This window comes from Malania oleifera, chromosome 11 (assembly GCF_029873635.1).
Source record: "Malania oleifera isolate guangnan ecotype guangnan chromosome 11, ASM2987363v1, whole genome shotgun sequence".
In the NCBI taxonomy this organism is placed as follows: domain Eukaryota; kingdom Viridiplantae; phylum Streptophyta; class Magnoliopsida; order Santalales; family Ximeniaceae; genus Malania; species Malania oleifera.
In genome coordinates this window covers 78,876,314-78,890,628 of record NC_080427.1, presented here as the reverse complement: position 1 = coordinate 78,890,628, position 14,315 = coordinate 78,876,314, and the positions used below count along the sequence as shown (strand labels likewise).

Genomic DNA, 14,315 nt, shown 5'->3' with positions numbered 1-14,315 from the left:
TGAACTTATGATAAATGTGCACATATGATGCCTATATTTCATTTTAAATTGAAATTACCTCAATATTTGTCATCTAAAAAGAAAAATATGCCTATCTATAATTATATATTTTTATATTAATTAATTAACGCATCTGTACATGTTGTACCCTCATTTTTACAAAATCACCGTGTCACTGTGTTAGTATCATGTCATACCCGTGTGTAATGTCAGTATCAGTGCTTCCTAGAAGCCCATTTGTTGCAGAGATTGCATGCAGAATTAGTGGAGTGAAATCAATGTTCAGAGAGCAAAATATTCAGGAAATCGCAGAACTCAATCGCAAGTTAGAGTTGTTAGACATTGTCCTGGCTCATCTGCATGTCCTATTGAAGCAAGGAATTGTGAATGACTTACTCTGCCTGGTCCGTACAACATACTAGGACCTGCAAAGAAAATGAAAATTTTTTCCTTGCAGTATCAATACAATCTAAGGGGTGTGAAATGTCAAGAGTATTGATGATATTGAAGAAAAATAAAAAAAAAGTCAAGAGGACTTAGTGAGCAAGCCATTGTTGGAATCTTAGTTGCAATCAGTTGGGCTAGAAGAAGAACCCAAGAAAATGATAGGTGTGCCAATGTTGGACTTTGCAACTTGCTACATAGGAGGAGAAAACTGCAGAAGGTAAGCCACTCATGGAGGAAATGTCCATTGAGTTAGGAATGGATAACATGAGCAAGATTGCATATGTGGGATTTACAAACAATTTTGCCTTCATTAACTATTGCTACATGTATTCTCCTGCTTAGTTTTGAAGGCAGCTGATCACATTGCTTATGTACAAGTTTGCTTGATTCCTGTGTTCTTAATCCTTCAAATTTTTAAACTTTAAAATTAGCTGCCCAATTTTTCCCAATCAGGGAGAATGGAGGATGGTTCATCTTGAAAACTCAAGATCAAGAATTATGAGAAATATTTGAAATTTTGGTTTTTTTTAAAGTTAATTTAATTTACTATTTTATAATTTTAGATATGATAGAGTATATTTTTGATAAGAATTAAGCATCATATATTAATCATGCTGGGAAAAGGCAAATGCCGTATGACAATGTAGCTAAATCTTCAAATACAGGCAATACATTCTTTAAGAAAAAAAATGCTACTACATGAAGTCTAGAGTTGCTGTTACGTTATTATTTCAACCCCATAGCTTTCTAGCAACTGTATCTTATTTTCTAAAGTATTTTTTAATTTAGGAAATTGGTGTCTAAGAATTTGCTTCCTCTTCATCCTTTCTATTTCCTCCTTATCTCTGTTCTGTTTTGCCATTTTTTGGACTGTTTTTCTCTGTCTGTCTTCCTTAACCCTTTATTTTGCCTCTTACTTCCTCTGTTCTCAGTGCTGTCCTGCAACACTTTCCTTCCTTCTTTTTCTCTTCTCTAATTCTCTCCCCATAATTCTATCAATTCTCTCTCTATTTCTGATTTTAGTTGCTGTCCTATATGACAGACGATGGAGATAGAAGAGAAGTTGCTGGAAAAATGCAAGGACCTTCAGTCCAGCAAGCCTTGTAGTGGTGACAGAGGTAAATCACAGATGATGACTGCTGCACAGTAGACGATAGAGGCAAATCAGACAGAATTTTGAGCTAGATTTGATTCTTACAGGGATTGTTCTTAGCTAAGAAATTGAATCTTTGGAGTCTTCTTTCCTCCACCTTCAGATATAGATAAGAGATGAGAAAATTGCAGGGATCGTTCCTAGCCAAGAAATTGTATCTTTGGAGTCTGGTTCCGCCTGTCCAGGTTTTCCAAAGACCTCGCTCTCTCCGGATATTTCTCCGACCCCGGTGTCCATATCCCAGCGCCGTGTCAAGATCCGGTTGCATTCTTGTAGCTTGAGTGCTTTCTTTGGTTTTTAGTTGTAGAGATTGCTGGCCAAGGATCTCTATATTTGTTTGAGCAAATCCTCCTAAAATTGCTTAGTCATGTCTATAATTACATTTTATCAATCGTTTTGAGCCCATATCTCAATTTCTTCATATTGTAGCCATTTCCTTTGTTCATCTTCTTTGCAAAATTGATTTCTTGAGCTTCTGAAAATCCGCAAGATTGTGCATTTTCGCTCAAGATCATGCTGGAAAAAACTTTTAGGTACCAGCAGGTTTGTTATTCTAGATCATGCTCTTCACAAACCTCTTTTTTAGTGAGATTTGGGATAAAATAAACATCAAGAATTCTTAGGCCAGTCATCAATTAAGATGTCCATTAATCTTTTATTTACAGCAGCTCTGACCATGACAGTGTGAGGTGGCGTGAGTTGTATGAGAGGTTACGTTGACATTGTTGACTAATCAACTCCATCACAAATCTTGAATTTGAATTGAATGCTTGCAATCCCTCGTTGCTTTCCATATTCTTCAATTGATTTTCATTAATTGACGATAAATTTTCAACATCAAAGGACACTTACTACGGTATTTCCAATCAGCCGTTACTGCCCTTTATATTGGGGCACCCAACTTTGCCTAGAATACAACTTTGCTGTTTTAGCCGTCACATTAAATTTTCAGCACCAAGGGGTATTTACTATAGTACTTTCAGTCAGTTGTCATTGCCTTTTAATTTTAGCCACCGCATCAATTTTCCTGCATCAAAAGTTATTTTTCAGGCAATTGTCTTTATTTTTTTAGTTTAGCCACTAGTGAGATCTTCTCCTCTCCTGTTATTTTTATCTTATTGCTATTATAAATATTTTTTTCAAATAGTTGGTTATTTGTGGAGATTTTGTGTTTAGGATTTGTAGGCTTAATATATGCACTTTTGTGTTTTGTGTTTTCATTTGCAAGTCTTGGAATATAACAATTTTTTTTTAAAAAGTAATTGCTTGAATTTTTAGTCTAGCTTGGATTCACATCCAAAATTGTATGCTTCAAAATTTTTTAATGCATTGTATTGTGTGTGTGATTTCTATTAGTTGTAGGGTTTGTCCTAGAAAATTGTCTATGTGAAATCAGTTTACTAAAAAAGAAAAAACACAAACGTGTACTTCGCCTGTGTAAAACAAATTCTTTGTACACACAGCTAGTCCCAAGCCCGGATAAAGGAGCAAGGTTGTGTTAGGTAGCTGTCAATCAGCGTAAAACTTTGTCAGATCTTATTATCATGAATTTTTACCAAATTCACCTAGATCAAGGGAATAGACCGGGTCAACATAAAAGGGAGAGTGTTAATAAGTTAGCATAAGAAATTAAGAAAAGATTAGCAACTTGGAATTTAGAGACTCTAACAGGAAAAAAGTATGAAAATAGTGGAAATAATGTTTAAAAGGAAAATTAACCTAATCTGCCTTTCAAGAAATGAAATGGGTAGGAGAGAGCTAGAGAAATTGAAAAAATTGGGATTTAAACTTTGGTACACTGATAAAGTGAAACATAAAAACGGGATGCATATTATTGTAGATAGAGACCTAAAAGATAATGTAGTAGATGTTAAAAGAACATGGGATAGGATCATTAAAATCAGGATAGTTTTAGGTCTGGAGATAGTGAATGTCATTAGTGTGTATTCTCCCTAAATAAGCTTAGCAAAAAAGCTGAGAAGACAATTTTGGGAAGATATGAATATTATTTTACAAGGGATATCAATGTCTGAAAAGACATTCATAGGAGCTGATTTGAATGGTCACATTGGCAAGGATAATATAGGATATGAGAGGATACATGGAGGCCATGGATATGGAGATAAAAATTAGGCCAGTGGTACAATCTTAGATTTTGCCATGTCTTACGATTTGGTTATATTGAATACTTGCTTTATAAAAAGAGAAGAACACTACTTTCAAGAGCGGGTACAATAAAAGTCAAATAGATTTCTTCTTAACTAAAAATGGGGACCGTCTATCTTGTAATGATTGTGAAGTTATTTTAGGTGAAGGTTTGACTACACAACATAAAGTTTTTGTGTTAGATATACATATTAAAAAAAAAATGGAAGAGAAGGAGTTGCATAAATCGACACAAGAGGACTAGATGGTAGAACTTGAAAGGAGATAATATAGTAAAATTCGAAGATAAAATGAATAAAGAGTGTGATTGGACAGTAGGGGATGAGGTTGATGCAAATACTGTTTGGAATAAAATGACAACTTCTATTGTAAGGATAGCAAAATAGTTTTTAGATGAGTTCAAAGGAAGATACTTGGGTGGTAAAGAAAGTTGGTGGTTGGATTAAGAAGTCCAAAAAGCCATTAATTCAAAAAAGAAATTGGTATAAAATATGGCAAAATTGTAGAAATATAGAAAATCTTGAAAAATATGAAGAAGTGAGAAAAATGCAAAAAAAACTATCATTGAAGCTAAACATAGAGCTTATGATACTTTCTATACTAAACTAGATACAAAAGAAGGAGAAAAAAACATTTAGACTTGCTAAAGCTAGAGAAAGAAAATGCAAAGATTTAGGTGATGTAAAATGTATAAAGGACGAGAATGATAATGTATTAATTAGAGAAGAAGACATAAAAGAAGATGATGGAGATACTTTGGTAAGTTGTTTAATGAAAACTAAAATAAAAGATTGAACTTAGAAGTGACAAATGAAGAGAAGATTAAAAATAAGAGATTTATTTGCAAAATTAGAGTCCTTGAATTTAAGGTGGCATTAAAAAAGATGAAAAGTGGGAAATCTATAGGACTAGATAAAATAGCAATTGAAGTTTGGAAAGGTTTAGGGAATAAAGGAATTATTTGATTAATTAATCTATTCAATAATATTATAAAAACTAAGAAAATGCCAGAAGAAGTATGGTAGTACCTTTGTATAAAAATAAAGGCGATATTCAAAACTGTAATAACTATCGTGGAATTAAGATTGAGTCATACAATGAAATTATGGAAAAGGGTAATTGAACCTAGAATAAGATTAGAAATGAAGATTTTAGAAAATCAATTTGGTTTTGTGCTTGAGAGATGAACAATAGAAGTTATTTATCTTTTAAGAACTTTAATGGAAAAGTTTAAGGAAAAGAAGGACTTGTATATGGTTTTTATTGACCTATAAAAAAATCTTATGATAGTACCTAGGAAAGTGCTTTGGTGGGTAGTAGAAAAGAAGGGAGTTTGCAATAGATATACGGAGGTCATTAAGGATATATTTGATAAAGTAGTGGCTAGTGTTAGGATTGTAGGAGGAGATTCTAGAGAATTTCCAATCGCAATAGGTGTACATCAAGTTTCTACTTTGATTCCTTATCGTTTTACTTTAGTAATTGATGAAATTACTAGGAATATCCAAAATGAGATCCCTTGATGTATATTGTTTGCAGATGATATTGTATTGATTGATGATAGTAGGAGCAAAGTGGAATCTAAGTTAGAACTTTGGAAAACCACACTAGAGTCTAAGAGTTTAAATAAGTAGGAATAAACCTGAATATATGAAATGTAATTTCAATAATGTAAGGAGTAGCAACAGAGAAAACATTAAACTGGATAATCAAGAGATATATAGCACCGAGAGATTTAGATATCTTGGATCTATTATGTAAGGTGAAGGGGAAATTGATGAATATGTAGTACATAGAATTAAGATAGGTTGGGTAAAATGGAGGAGTGTGTTAGGTGTGTTGTGTGATTGTAGAATACCCTTAAAAGGAAAGTTTAATAAGACGACTATAAGGTTGGCTATGCTTTATGGCTTAGAATGTTGGGCAACTAAGAAAAAACATGCACAAAAAATAAAAGTTGTTGAGATGTGTATGTTAAGGTGGATGAGTGGTTTAACATTAAAAGATAAAGTAAGAAATGAACATTTACATAATAATTTAGGCATAGCACTGGTTGAAAACAAGATAAGGGAGGAGCGACTTAGATGGTTTGGGCATTTGAAACGTAGGCCTAGTAGAGCACTTGTGAAGAGGAGTTAGTTATGGTTTCTAGCATGAGAAGGGGTAGGGGTAGGCCTAAAATAACTGGGAATGAAGTAGTGAGGAAGGATTTAATAGCCCTTAATCTAATAAAGGAAAATGCTCTAGATCGAGTGAATTGGCAGAAAAGGATTCATGTAGCTGACCCCAATTGGTGTGACTCAAGGCTTGTTGTTGTTGTTGGTGTCTAAGAATTTGCTTGAGTCCCAAGTATCTTAATATTATAACTATGTTGTTGTAAGATATTTTGATTTGGAATTAAATAGTATGAATTTGAATAGGGTACAAATCTCCTTGTGTGTCTTGGACATAGGGCCTCGTATCAGAATCTATGAAACTACATTGCATCTCTACAAGCTACTTGCATCCTTAAATTCTTGATTCTTCAAATGTTTAAAATTTGGCTCATTTTTTCCCAACTTGGGGGAAAGTGATGGAGAATTCTAGCACTAGTCCAAAGCCCAATAATCAGAAATTACATCATATAGATGATCTGACAAACTTTATAGAATTAAAAGATCATACATTTCTTGATTAATGCAGGCGCAATGACCATCAATCTAATTCAATATGCGAGCTTTTAATAGATAACTTTGTCACTACAGAAACAATACAGTGTTTTAAAATAATATTCTGAGATATATTTCAAAGGAATCAGTCGGAAATGAAGGCAATTTTTTCCCCTTAAGTAAAATGTTTTACAGTGTAATTTGATTTTTATTGTACTTCATTTTTTAGATAGAAACAAATGGGGCCCACTGGGGACCTAATTGAATTGACTAGTGGTTTATGGATCCACTGTTTCAATTAGTTAAGTCCGACTAGAATGCTGTATCTTTTGTTTTGCTGCTGCTTGGCTTTGCTTTCCACTTCTAGTTTCATTCATTTTGGTGGCATCTTAATAGATTTTTTGCACTTCGACAGGAGCCACTTGGTGGTGCACATGCAGATCCGTCTTGGACCTCACAACAGATAAAGATTGCGATAAATGAAGAAATGGATGTGGGTAAAATTCGAAGTAATTTTGCTAGTAAAAGAAAACCTCAATTATAATCCTGTTGTGGATATTTTGTTGTTACAGGAGCTCATGAAGATGGACGCACAAGAGCTGCTAAACCATCGGATGCAAAAGTTCCGAAAGCTAGGTGGTTTTCAAGAGGGAATCCCAGTAGATCCCAAAAGGAAAGTCAACATGAAAAAGAAAGATGTGGCTACTATTCGAACAAGGGAGCCAGGCAAGAGTCTAGACCTGGAGTTGGAAGGTGAGATTGAAAAACTGAGAGAGAGAATTTCGGAAGCCAAATCATCCATAAAGCCTCCAGATTTTGATCTGAATGAGACGATTGAGAAACTGAAGAGGGAAGTTGAACATGAATATTCTGAGGCAGTAAAAGCTTTGGGCTTGAAGGACAAGCTTGCGATGTTGCGGGATGAATTTGCAAAATCAAGGAATACACAGGGCCAACTCCAACATCCAACATTGATGGATGAGATTGAGAAGCTTAAAGCTGAGCTCAACCAGGGTCTGCCGGCAGCTCCTAATTTTGCAAGCCTAAAATATAAGCTCAACATGTTGAAGGAATTATCTGAAGACAAGAATGTCTTGGAAAAGAAGAAGGAGGCGGCTACAATGAAGATGGAAATCAATAAGAGATTCGAAGAGGTAATGGATCGCCCTAATATAAAGGTGAAGATTGAGGCAGTGAAAACTGCAATTGAAAATTCTGGTGTATCCCAATTTGAGGATTTAGATGATGGGCTAAAGGAGAAAATTGTGAAGGTGAGGAAAGAGATACAGCAAGAACAGGTCAATGTTCTTAAATCGTTGGGTTTTGATGTTGAGAAAGTCGTATCGAAAGCAGACGACCACAGTGAATGGACTTCATCCTTGAACTTGAAGGTTGAGATAGACGAATTGAATAAAGAGATTAATGCGTGCATCGAAGATGCTGTCAGCTCATCAGATCTGAAGAACAAGATTGAGTTGCTGAAGTTGGAGGCTGCGAAGGCTGGAAAGACACCTGATATAGAGTCAAAAAATAAAATTGAGGTTCTGAAGCAAGAAATCAGGCAAAGCCTTGCAGAGGTTTTGAATTCTCCAGAGTTTGCAGAGAAGCGTGAAAAGCTCAAGGCAGAGATCTCCAAAACCATGGAAGCTTTTGGAGGGTTGGATGGAAGTTTAAATAAAGAAAATCAAAAAGAGCCAAGAGAAGAGATTAAATTAGATGCAGAGCGCAGTGTTGCCTAAAGTAAGTTCATTCTTATTCCTTCATGGGATCTTTAGGCATTTTAGGATGGATTAACACATATTTGCACTCCAGTTGGGATGATTGAATGGTGTTGTTTTCTTGAATCTGGGTCCTTTCAGCTGATGGCGTCTAGGCACCTGCTTGCATTTTTGTTCTTTTTTTCGGAAGAAAATAACCTTAGATTCTGAGGTTGAACTAGCTCCAGTTTTAGTCCACGGCATGTTTTTGGTTTTAACCAAATGTTGGAAACCTGAAATAACTTGACCCCGTGTTTGGGAGCTTGGAATTCAATTTGGTTGTGGATATGAATAAAATGTAATTTAAAATTATATAGAATTTCGTCCAAATCCAAATCTTGGGCTAGAATTTCATGATCCCAAACACAACCTGAATTCATTTCAGTTAGTTCGGTGCAATCACAATAGAATGGCAGCTATTATTTATTGTTAAAGTTTGGTAACTTTTGGGTTCAACTTCAACATAGGGAGAATTGGTGATTCACTAGATTTCCTAATAAATTCCAATAACTAGGCATTTGGTTCAGAGAATCAGATGCCTGAGAATCCTGTAACTGGGACTAAGATGCATTTGTTGGAATCCAGATTACCAAAAGTATAATATGAGAACGTTTTATGGGTATAATAGTAGGTCCCATGGAATCCTAGATGCCAATTTAGGTTTATCTGAATGAAACTATGCCGACATTTAGGATTCCCAACCTCACATTCTGTTGAATCTTCATAGATTTCTTGAACAAAAATGAAATCTATTAAAAACTGAATCAGTCTTTAAGACTGAACATACTTTAAAACTTCTGTTCTTCATGCGGCCCTCTGGCTTACTGTCATCATATCCTGCCTCATCTGCAAGGTTTTGCTTTTGCAGGGATGCGAGAAAGCAGATGTTTTGCCGCAGCTGGGACATGAAAAACAGATGGCAGTACTCTTTTTTTCTTTATTTGGTTTCCATTTTCCAGTGGAATTTTCTCTACTTTGAATTAGTTTACCCTTTATTTATTTATTTCATTTTTTTTTTTTTTGCCGTTTCATTTTTCTTTTACCTCCCTTTTTTATTTCTTGGCAGAAAATGGTGTCTTTCTATTTTATATATACAGAAAAGTTTGTATAGATTATGCGTGTGCCTAGGGAAGATGAATAACATGCTTCCAGATGCAAGGAACAATGGAAATGGATGATGAACTTAATTGTATGATTGTTTATCGATTGATTTTTTATGATAAACTTGTGTTTTGATGTATGTTTGTGTCCAGAAGTGGGCATGAAAATGTATCAAAAGAATTGCATTGCATTTGGGAGCGCCTTGAAAACCACTCTAAAAAAAGTAAAAGTGAAACTTGAATGCCCTTCCTTCTACAGCACTCCCATGGAAGAAGAATGTGCTCAGACTTCGCAGCTTGCACAGCCCATTAACTTGCCATTTTAGGCCAACTTGGATCTGCTGATGATATCAAGACCCCCAAGTTAAAAATAAAATAAAATCTGGTAATGGAATCAAGATTGAATGTTGGAGTGGTGAAATAAGACGAGCCCTGATGTCCTAAGATATTTCATTCCAATAAGGTGATCTTGTTTTCAGGCAGTCTTATAATGCAACCAAACACACGATAATAATAGAAAACAAGTGCAGATAATATGCTAGTCCAAGCTACTACTGCTGCTATATTTATACTGTAATCTAGCTTCCCTCTTCTCATCTTTCGAGAACCAGCGGAGCACAATCCAGACAATTTTATTTCCACATATTCATTGAGCTCCACCCTGCCTTTCATTTAACACTACCCATTACATAAGTTTGGAAATTAGAATTTCATAAAAGATTCCAACTCCCTACCGTTAGATGAAACATTACCTTCATCAATACAAGAAGGGAATAACAGCCTTCCTGCCCTTGGGATAATCCTCTCCGAACTTCTCCAAGTACCACCGATGGTTCGCACGTGCCCTGGGCACTAGGTTGGCACACGTGTACAGAAAAAAGGCAAGCCCGGCCCATGACTGCGTCATCAAGGCCCACCCCAACCACTCCACGATCTCCCCAAAGTAGTTGGGGCAGCTCACCACCTCAAACCACGCTCCCCTCGGCACCTTATACCCTCCAATTCCATCCCCACCTTTTTCTTTCAGAGACATCAACTTCAAATCCGACCGCACGTTAACCGCCATACCGCTCAGGAAAATCGCCAGTCCTCCGGCAAACCGCCACCAGAACCACCCGTCGCCGCCGTAGTCGGCGTAGTGGGAGACCCCTCTGGCTTGCACGTAGGAGTTGAGGAGGTTGAACGCGAAGGCCATGGCGGCGATGGAGACCGGGAAACCGCCGCGGCGAGGGGCGGTGCGGCCTCGGAGGCGGAGGGGGTAGATGCAGGTGCGATGGAGGTAATGAAAGAGGAAGACCGCGAGGAGAGCAAGGGCCCTGGGATGGGAGCAGTGGCGGCCCAAGGGGAAGAGGAGGAGGGTAAGCCACACGGTGGGGCTCTCCATGAGGAACCAGGCCACGGCGGCGGGCACGGAGGGGCCCCACCCAGGACGGCCGTGCTTGCCGTAGGGGGCTTGGAGGAAGTGGAGGGAGACGAAGGTGGGAGGTGAGATGATGAAGAGAGTGAGAAGAGTGTAGAAGAAGAGAGTTTGGTCGGACTCCATCCCTAATCCCATCTGTTTCCTGGAGAATTTGATTTTTGAGGGAACAAAAGCAAGGACAGTGGTTCGGTTGCTTTTTGTGCAGATCTGGGGACGACTGGAGTGGGAATTGCAGGCTCTTATCATATAATGCCCTGATTGGGTGGTGAAAATTAGATTTTTTTTTTAATTTTTAAAAAAGGAAAAAATAAAAATAAAATTAGGAGGCCAAATTAGGCCTCTGTTTCGGATGCCACAATTATTATTTTTGTCATTTAATACATAACTGAATTAAATTATAATTTATAATAAGTATTTATTTGCATGTGACAACTTTTTTTAATTATTTTAAAATTTTATATTTTGCTTTTAAATGGTGAAGATGAAAATGAGATTTTTTAAAGTGCTTCTTTAGTAAGATGCTAATTTTATTTTTATTTTTCACATTTTAAGAAAGTCAATATGTGGATGTCCTCTCTCTCTCTCTCTCTCTCTCTCTCTCTCTCTCTCTCTCTCTCTCTCTCTCTCTCTCTCTCTCTCTCTCTCTCTCTCTCTCTCTCTCTCTCGTTTCAATCACGTCACATCACTACTTTACAATCACCTCTCAACTAAACAAGTGTATTGAAGTTGAATTGATACATTGAAATGCTTGAACTTGACTTGACTCAAGATTATTAAGTTTGAAATTCATACTCATAAGTGTGTCTTTAATATTACTCTATGTTTAGTTTATGAAGTTTACCTTCACCATACTCTCGCTTGTTGTTTTAATTGGAATTTTGATCCCTCTCAATTTATCTCATCATTATATTGTTTGACCTCACTTTCTTCTCTTATTTTTGATTTTCATATGAACTTGGTTCAAAAATATGATTTTATAAATTGCTTTTCAAATTTTTCTTAAAAAAATGTGTTTTATTTTTCAACTAAATTCTCCCATTTTCTTAGAAGTTTTTGTTTTGAGATTTTTTAACTGCATCACTTCTCATTCTCAGAGAATAGATAGATATTTTTTTGTTTTGAGAAAGCTGAATCAAGTAATTGTTCTAGCCCTATTTTCATAAAAAGAAAAGTGTGCGCCATGTATAATCCCCCTAAAATACCCCGATTGAATCACTTGGCATTGATGAAAGGATTTAGGTAGTTGCGAAACGTATTGTTGGAATGCTACATCATATCAAAGGAAAAGCTTCATTATCCCTATGACCAACTAACACTAGGTTGATCACAAGGGCACAAAAACATGCTTGTATATCTAACCAAGATGTTAAAATCTCAATCCCGGGTATCATTGTAAATAATATACAAATTAGGGAAGTAGGTTGAAATGGGGGATTTGATATTATTTAGTAAGGAAATTGTTTCCTTGTTTAGAATAGGTAATCGTATTATAGATTGGGATGTACATATGAACAAATTAATGAAGAAAGCATTCGATTGCTTCTTCTTTCATGGTATCAGAGCTAGGTTTTCTCAACCGTAGCTAAACGATGGCCAACAGCAGAGGCTCTATCTCTTCTGCAAATATTAACGGTGACTCAGAGGCCACATCTGTTGGGGGGTTTGAATGGGCTGGATAAAAACCTTTCCACTCTCATTGGAAAAATTAAACGGAAAAAATTTCCGTGAATGCACTCAATCCATGAAATTGGTGATTGAGGGAAAAAGGAAGTCAGGTTATCTTACAGGTGAAAGGAGGAAGCCAGACCCTACCGACGCTGTAGCTTTGCAAAGATGGAGGTCCGAAAACTCCATGGTCACGGCTTGACTCGTCAACTTGATGTTGCCATCAATCGAAAAAGTCTACTTGTTCTTACCAACGGCGAAGGAAGTTTGGGAAGCCGTACGTGAGACATACTCTGACGTCGAAAGCTACTCGCAAATCTTTGACATCAAGACCCAATTGTGGCAGATGAGGCAAGGTGAGAGAGGCGTGACCGAGTATTTCATGGAGATGGCTCATCTCTGGCAGGAGCTCGATTTGAGCATCGACGAGGAGTGGGAGTGCTCCGGCCATAGCACACGATACCAAAGGAGGCTTGAAAATGAGAGGATCTTCGAGTTCCTTGCCGGCCTGAATCGAGAGCTTGACGACGTGAGGGGAAGGATCCTTGGCCGGCGACCTATTCCTTCAACCTGAGAGGTCTTTGCAGAAGTCAGGAGGGAGGAGAACAAGAGGCGTGTGATGTTGAGACCTCAAAATGAATCTGCTGGGCTGGACCTCACCGTACCCGTATCCGCCCAAAAATTAGATGGGCACGCTGGACACACTGGGCCGGATGTTTCAGCTCTTGTATCAAAAGGTCTAGGGGGACCTAGTCAACGACCAAAAAAAGGTAAATTGTGGTGCGAACATTGCCGAAAAACAGGTCATTTAAAAAATACCTGCTGGGAGATTCATGGAAAATCGGAAGATTGGAAGCCGAGATAATACCAAAAAAATCGTGGGTACTAGGCCAGCACTGACGGATCAACTGAAAGATTACAAGGAGAAACCACCAATACCTCTCTCAGTAGTGCATTCAGTCTTGAACAATTGGATCAGTTATATAAGATGATTTCGTCCATTCAAACATCGGGTCAGTCTTCCTCTGGTTCCCTGGCTCACCGAGGTAATTATTTGTCAGTTTTAACTACTAGATCCTGTTACAAATCTCCATGGATAATTGATTCGGGTGCATCCAATCATATGACTAGGTCTTATCAATGTTTTTCATCCTACTCACCATATGCCGGGAATTTGAGGGTAAAAATTGCAGATGGCTCTCTCTCACCAGTTGCTGGAAAAGGAAGTATTCGCATATCTGATTCTCTAACTTTACAATCTGTCCTACATGTTCCCAAGTTATCTTGCAACTTGTTATCCATCAGTCAGTTAACAAAAGACTCAAACTGTTTTGCTAAATTTGTTTCCTCTCATTGTGTTTTTCAGGAACGATCATCGAGGAAGACGATTGGCACTGTTAAAGCGTATGAGGGACTCTACTACTTTGCAAAGGCAAGTTTGAGTGAACTATGTAATACTGCAATTTGTGATTCTGCATCTACTTCTAGAAATAGTGAACTTTTGTTATGACATTCAAGAATGGGTCATCCCAGTTTTCAATATTTAAAACGTTTGTTTCCATCTATTTGTTCAAATAAAATGGCTTCTGAATTTCAATGTGAAGTGTGTGAGCTTGCCAAACATCGTCGTACTTCTTTCCCATCATCCATATACAAACCATCTCGTCCATTTACTATGTTTCACAGTGATGTATGGGGTCCCTCACGTTCCCTCAATTGCACCAATACAAAATGGTTCGTTACCTTTATTAATGACCACACTCGTCTTTGTTGGGTCTACTTACTGAAATACAAAACTGAAGTTCGCTCCATTTTCATCAGTTTCCATTCCATGATTCATACACAGTTCCAGATTCATATTCATATTTTACGTACTGATAATGGTACGAAATATTTTAATACTATCCTGGGAGCTTATCTTCAAAATAATGGGATTGTTCATCAAAGTTCTTGTGTGGA

General features: G+C 37.1%; 2 protein-coding genes across 3 annotated transcripts in view; one reads left to right on the top strand and one right to left on the bottom strand.

Annotated features, from left to right (window-relative positions):
• LOC131143526 (acetyl-coenzyme A carboxylase carboxyl transferase subunit alpha, chloroplastic) overlaps positions 1-9,395 on the top strand; it is a 39,805-nt gene extending 30,410 nt beyond the window's left edge. Inside the window, exons 10-12 of one of the 2 annotated variants that reach the window (XM_058091892.1) lie at positions 6,830-6,907; positions 6,987-8,154; positions 9,040-9,395. In XM_058091892.1, the coding sequence (XP_057947875.1) occupies positions 6,830-6,907; positions 6,987-8,153 (1,245 nt within the window). In that variant the 3' untranslated portion in view covers position 8,154; positions 9,040-9,395. Of the gene's footprint in view, positions 1-6,829; positions 6,908-6,986 lie in introns of both variants that reach the window. The other variant, XM_058091894.1, reaches the window with a different exon arrangement.
• A 309-nt stretch (positions 9,396-9,704) lies between these two features.
• LOC131143527 (steroid 5-alpha-reductase DET2) lies at positions 9,705-13,903 on the bottom strand. Its single transcript, XM_058091895.1, has one exon. The coding sequence runs from the start codon at positions 10,935-10,937 to the stop codon at positions 10,029-10,031; it is 909 nt and encodes a 302-aa protein (XP_057947878.1). The 5' UTR covers positions 10,938-13,903; the 3' UTR covers positions 9,705-10,028.
• Between the last annotated feature and the right edge of the window lie 412 nt (positions 13,904-14,315).

What these genes read in the sequence shown, in the direction of transcription:
- LOC131143527 (XM_058091895.1), bottom strand. Translation starts at nt 10,937, where the DNA reads ATGATAAGAGCCTGCAATTCCCACTCCAGTCGTCCCCAGATCTGCACA.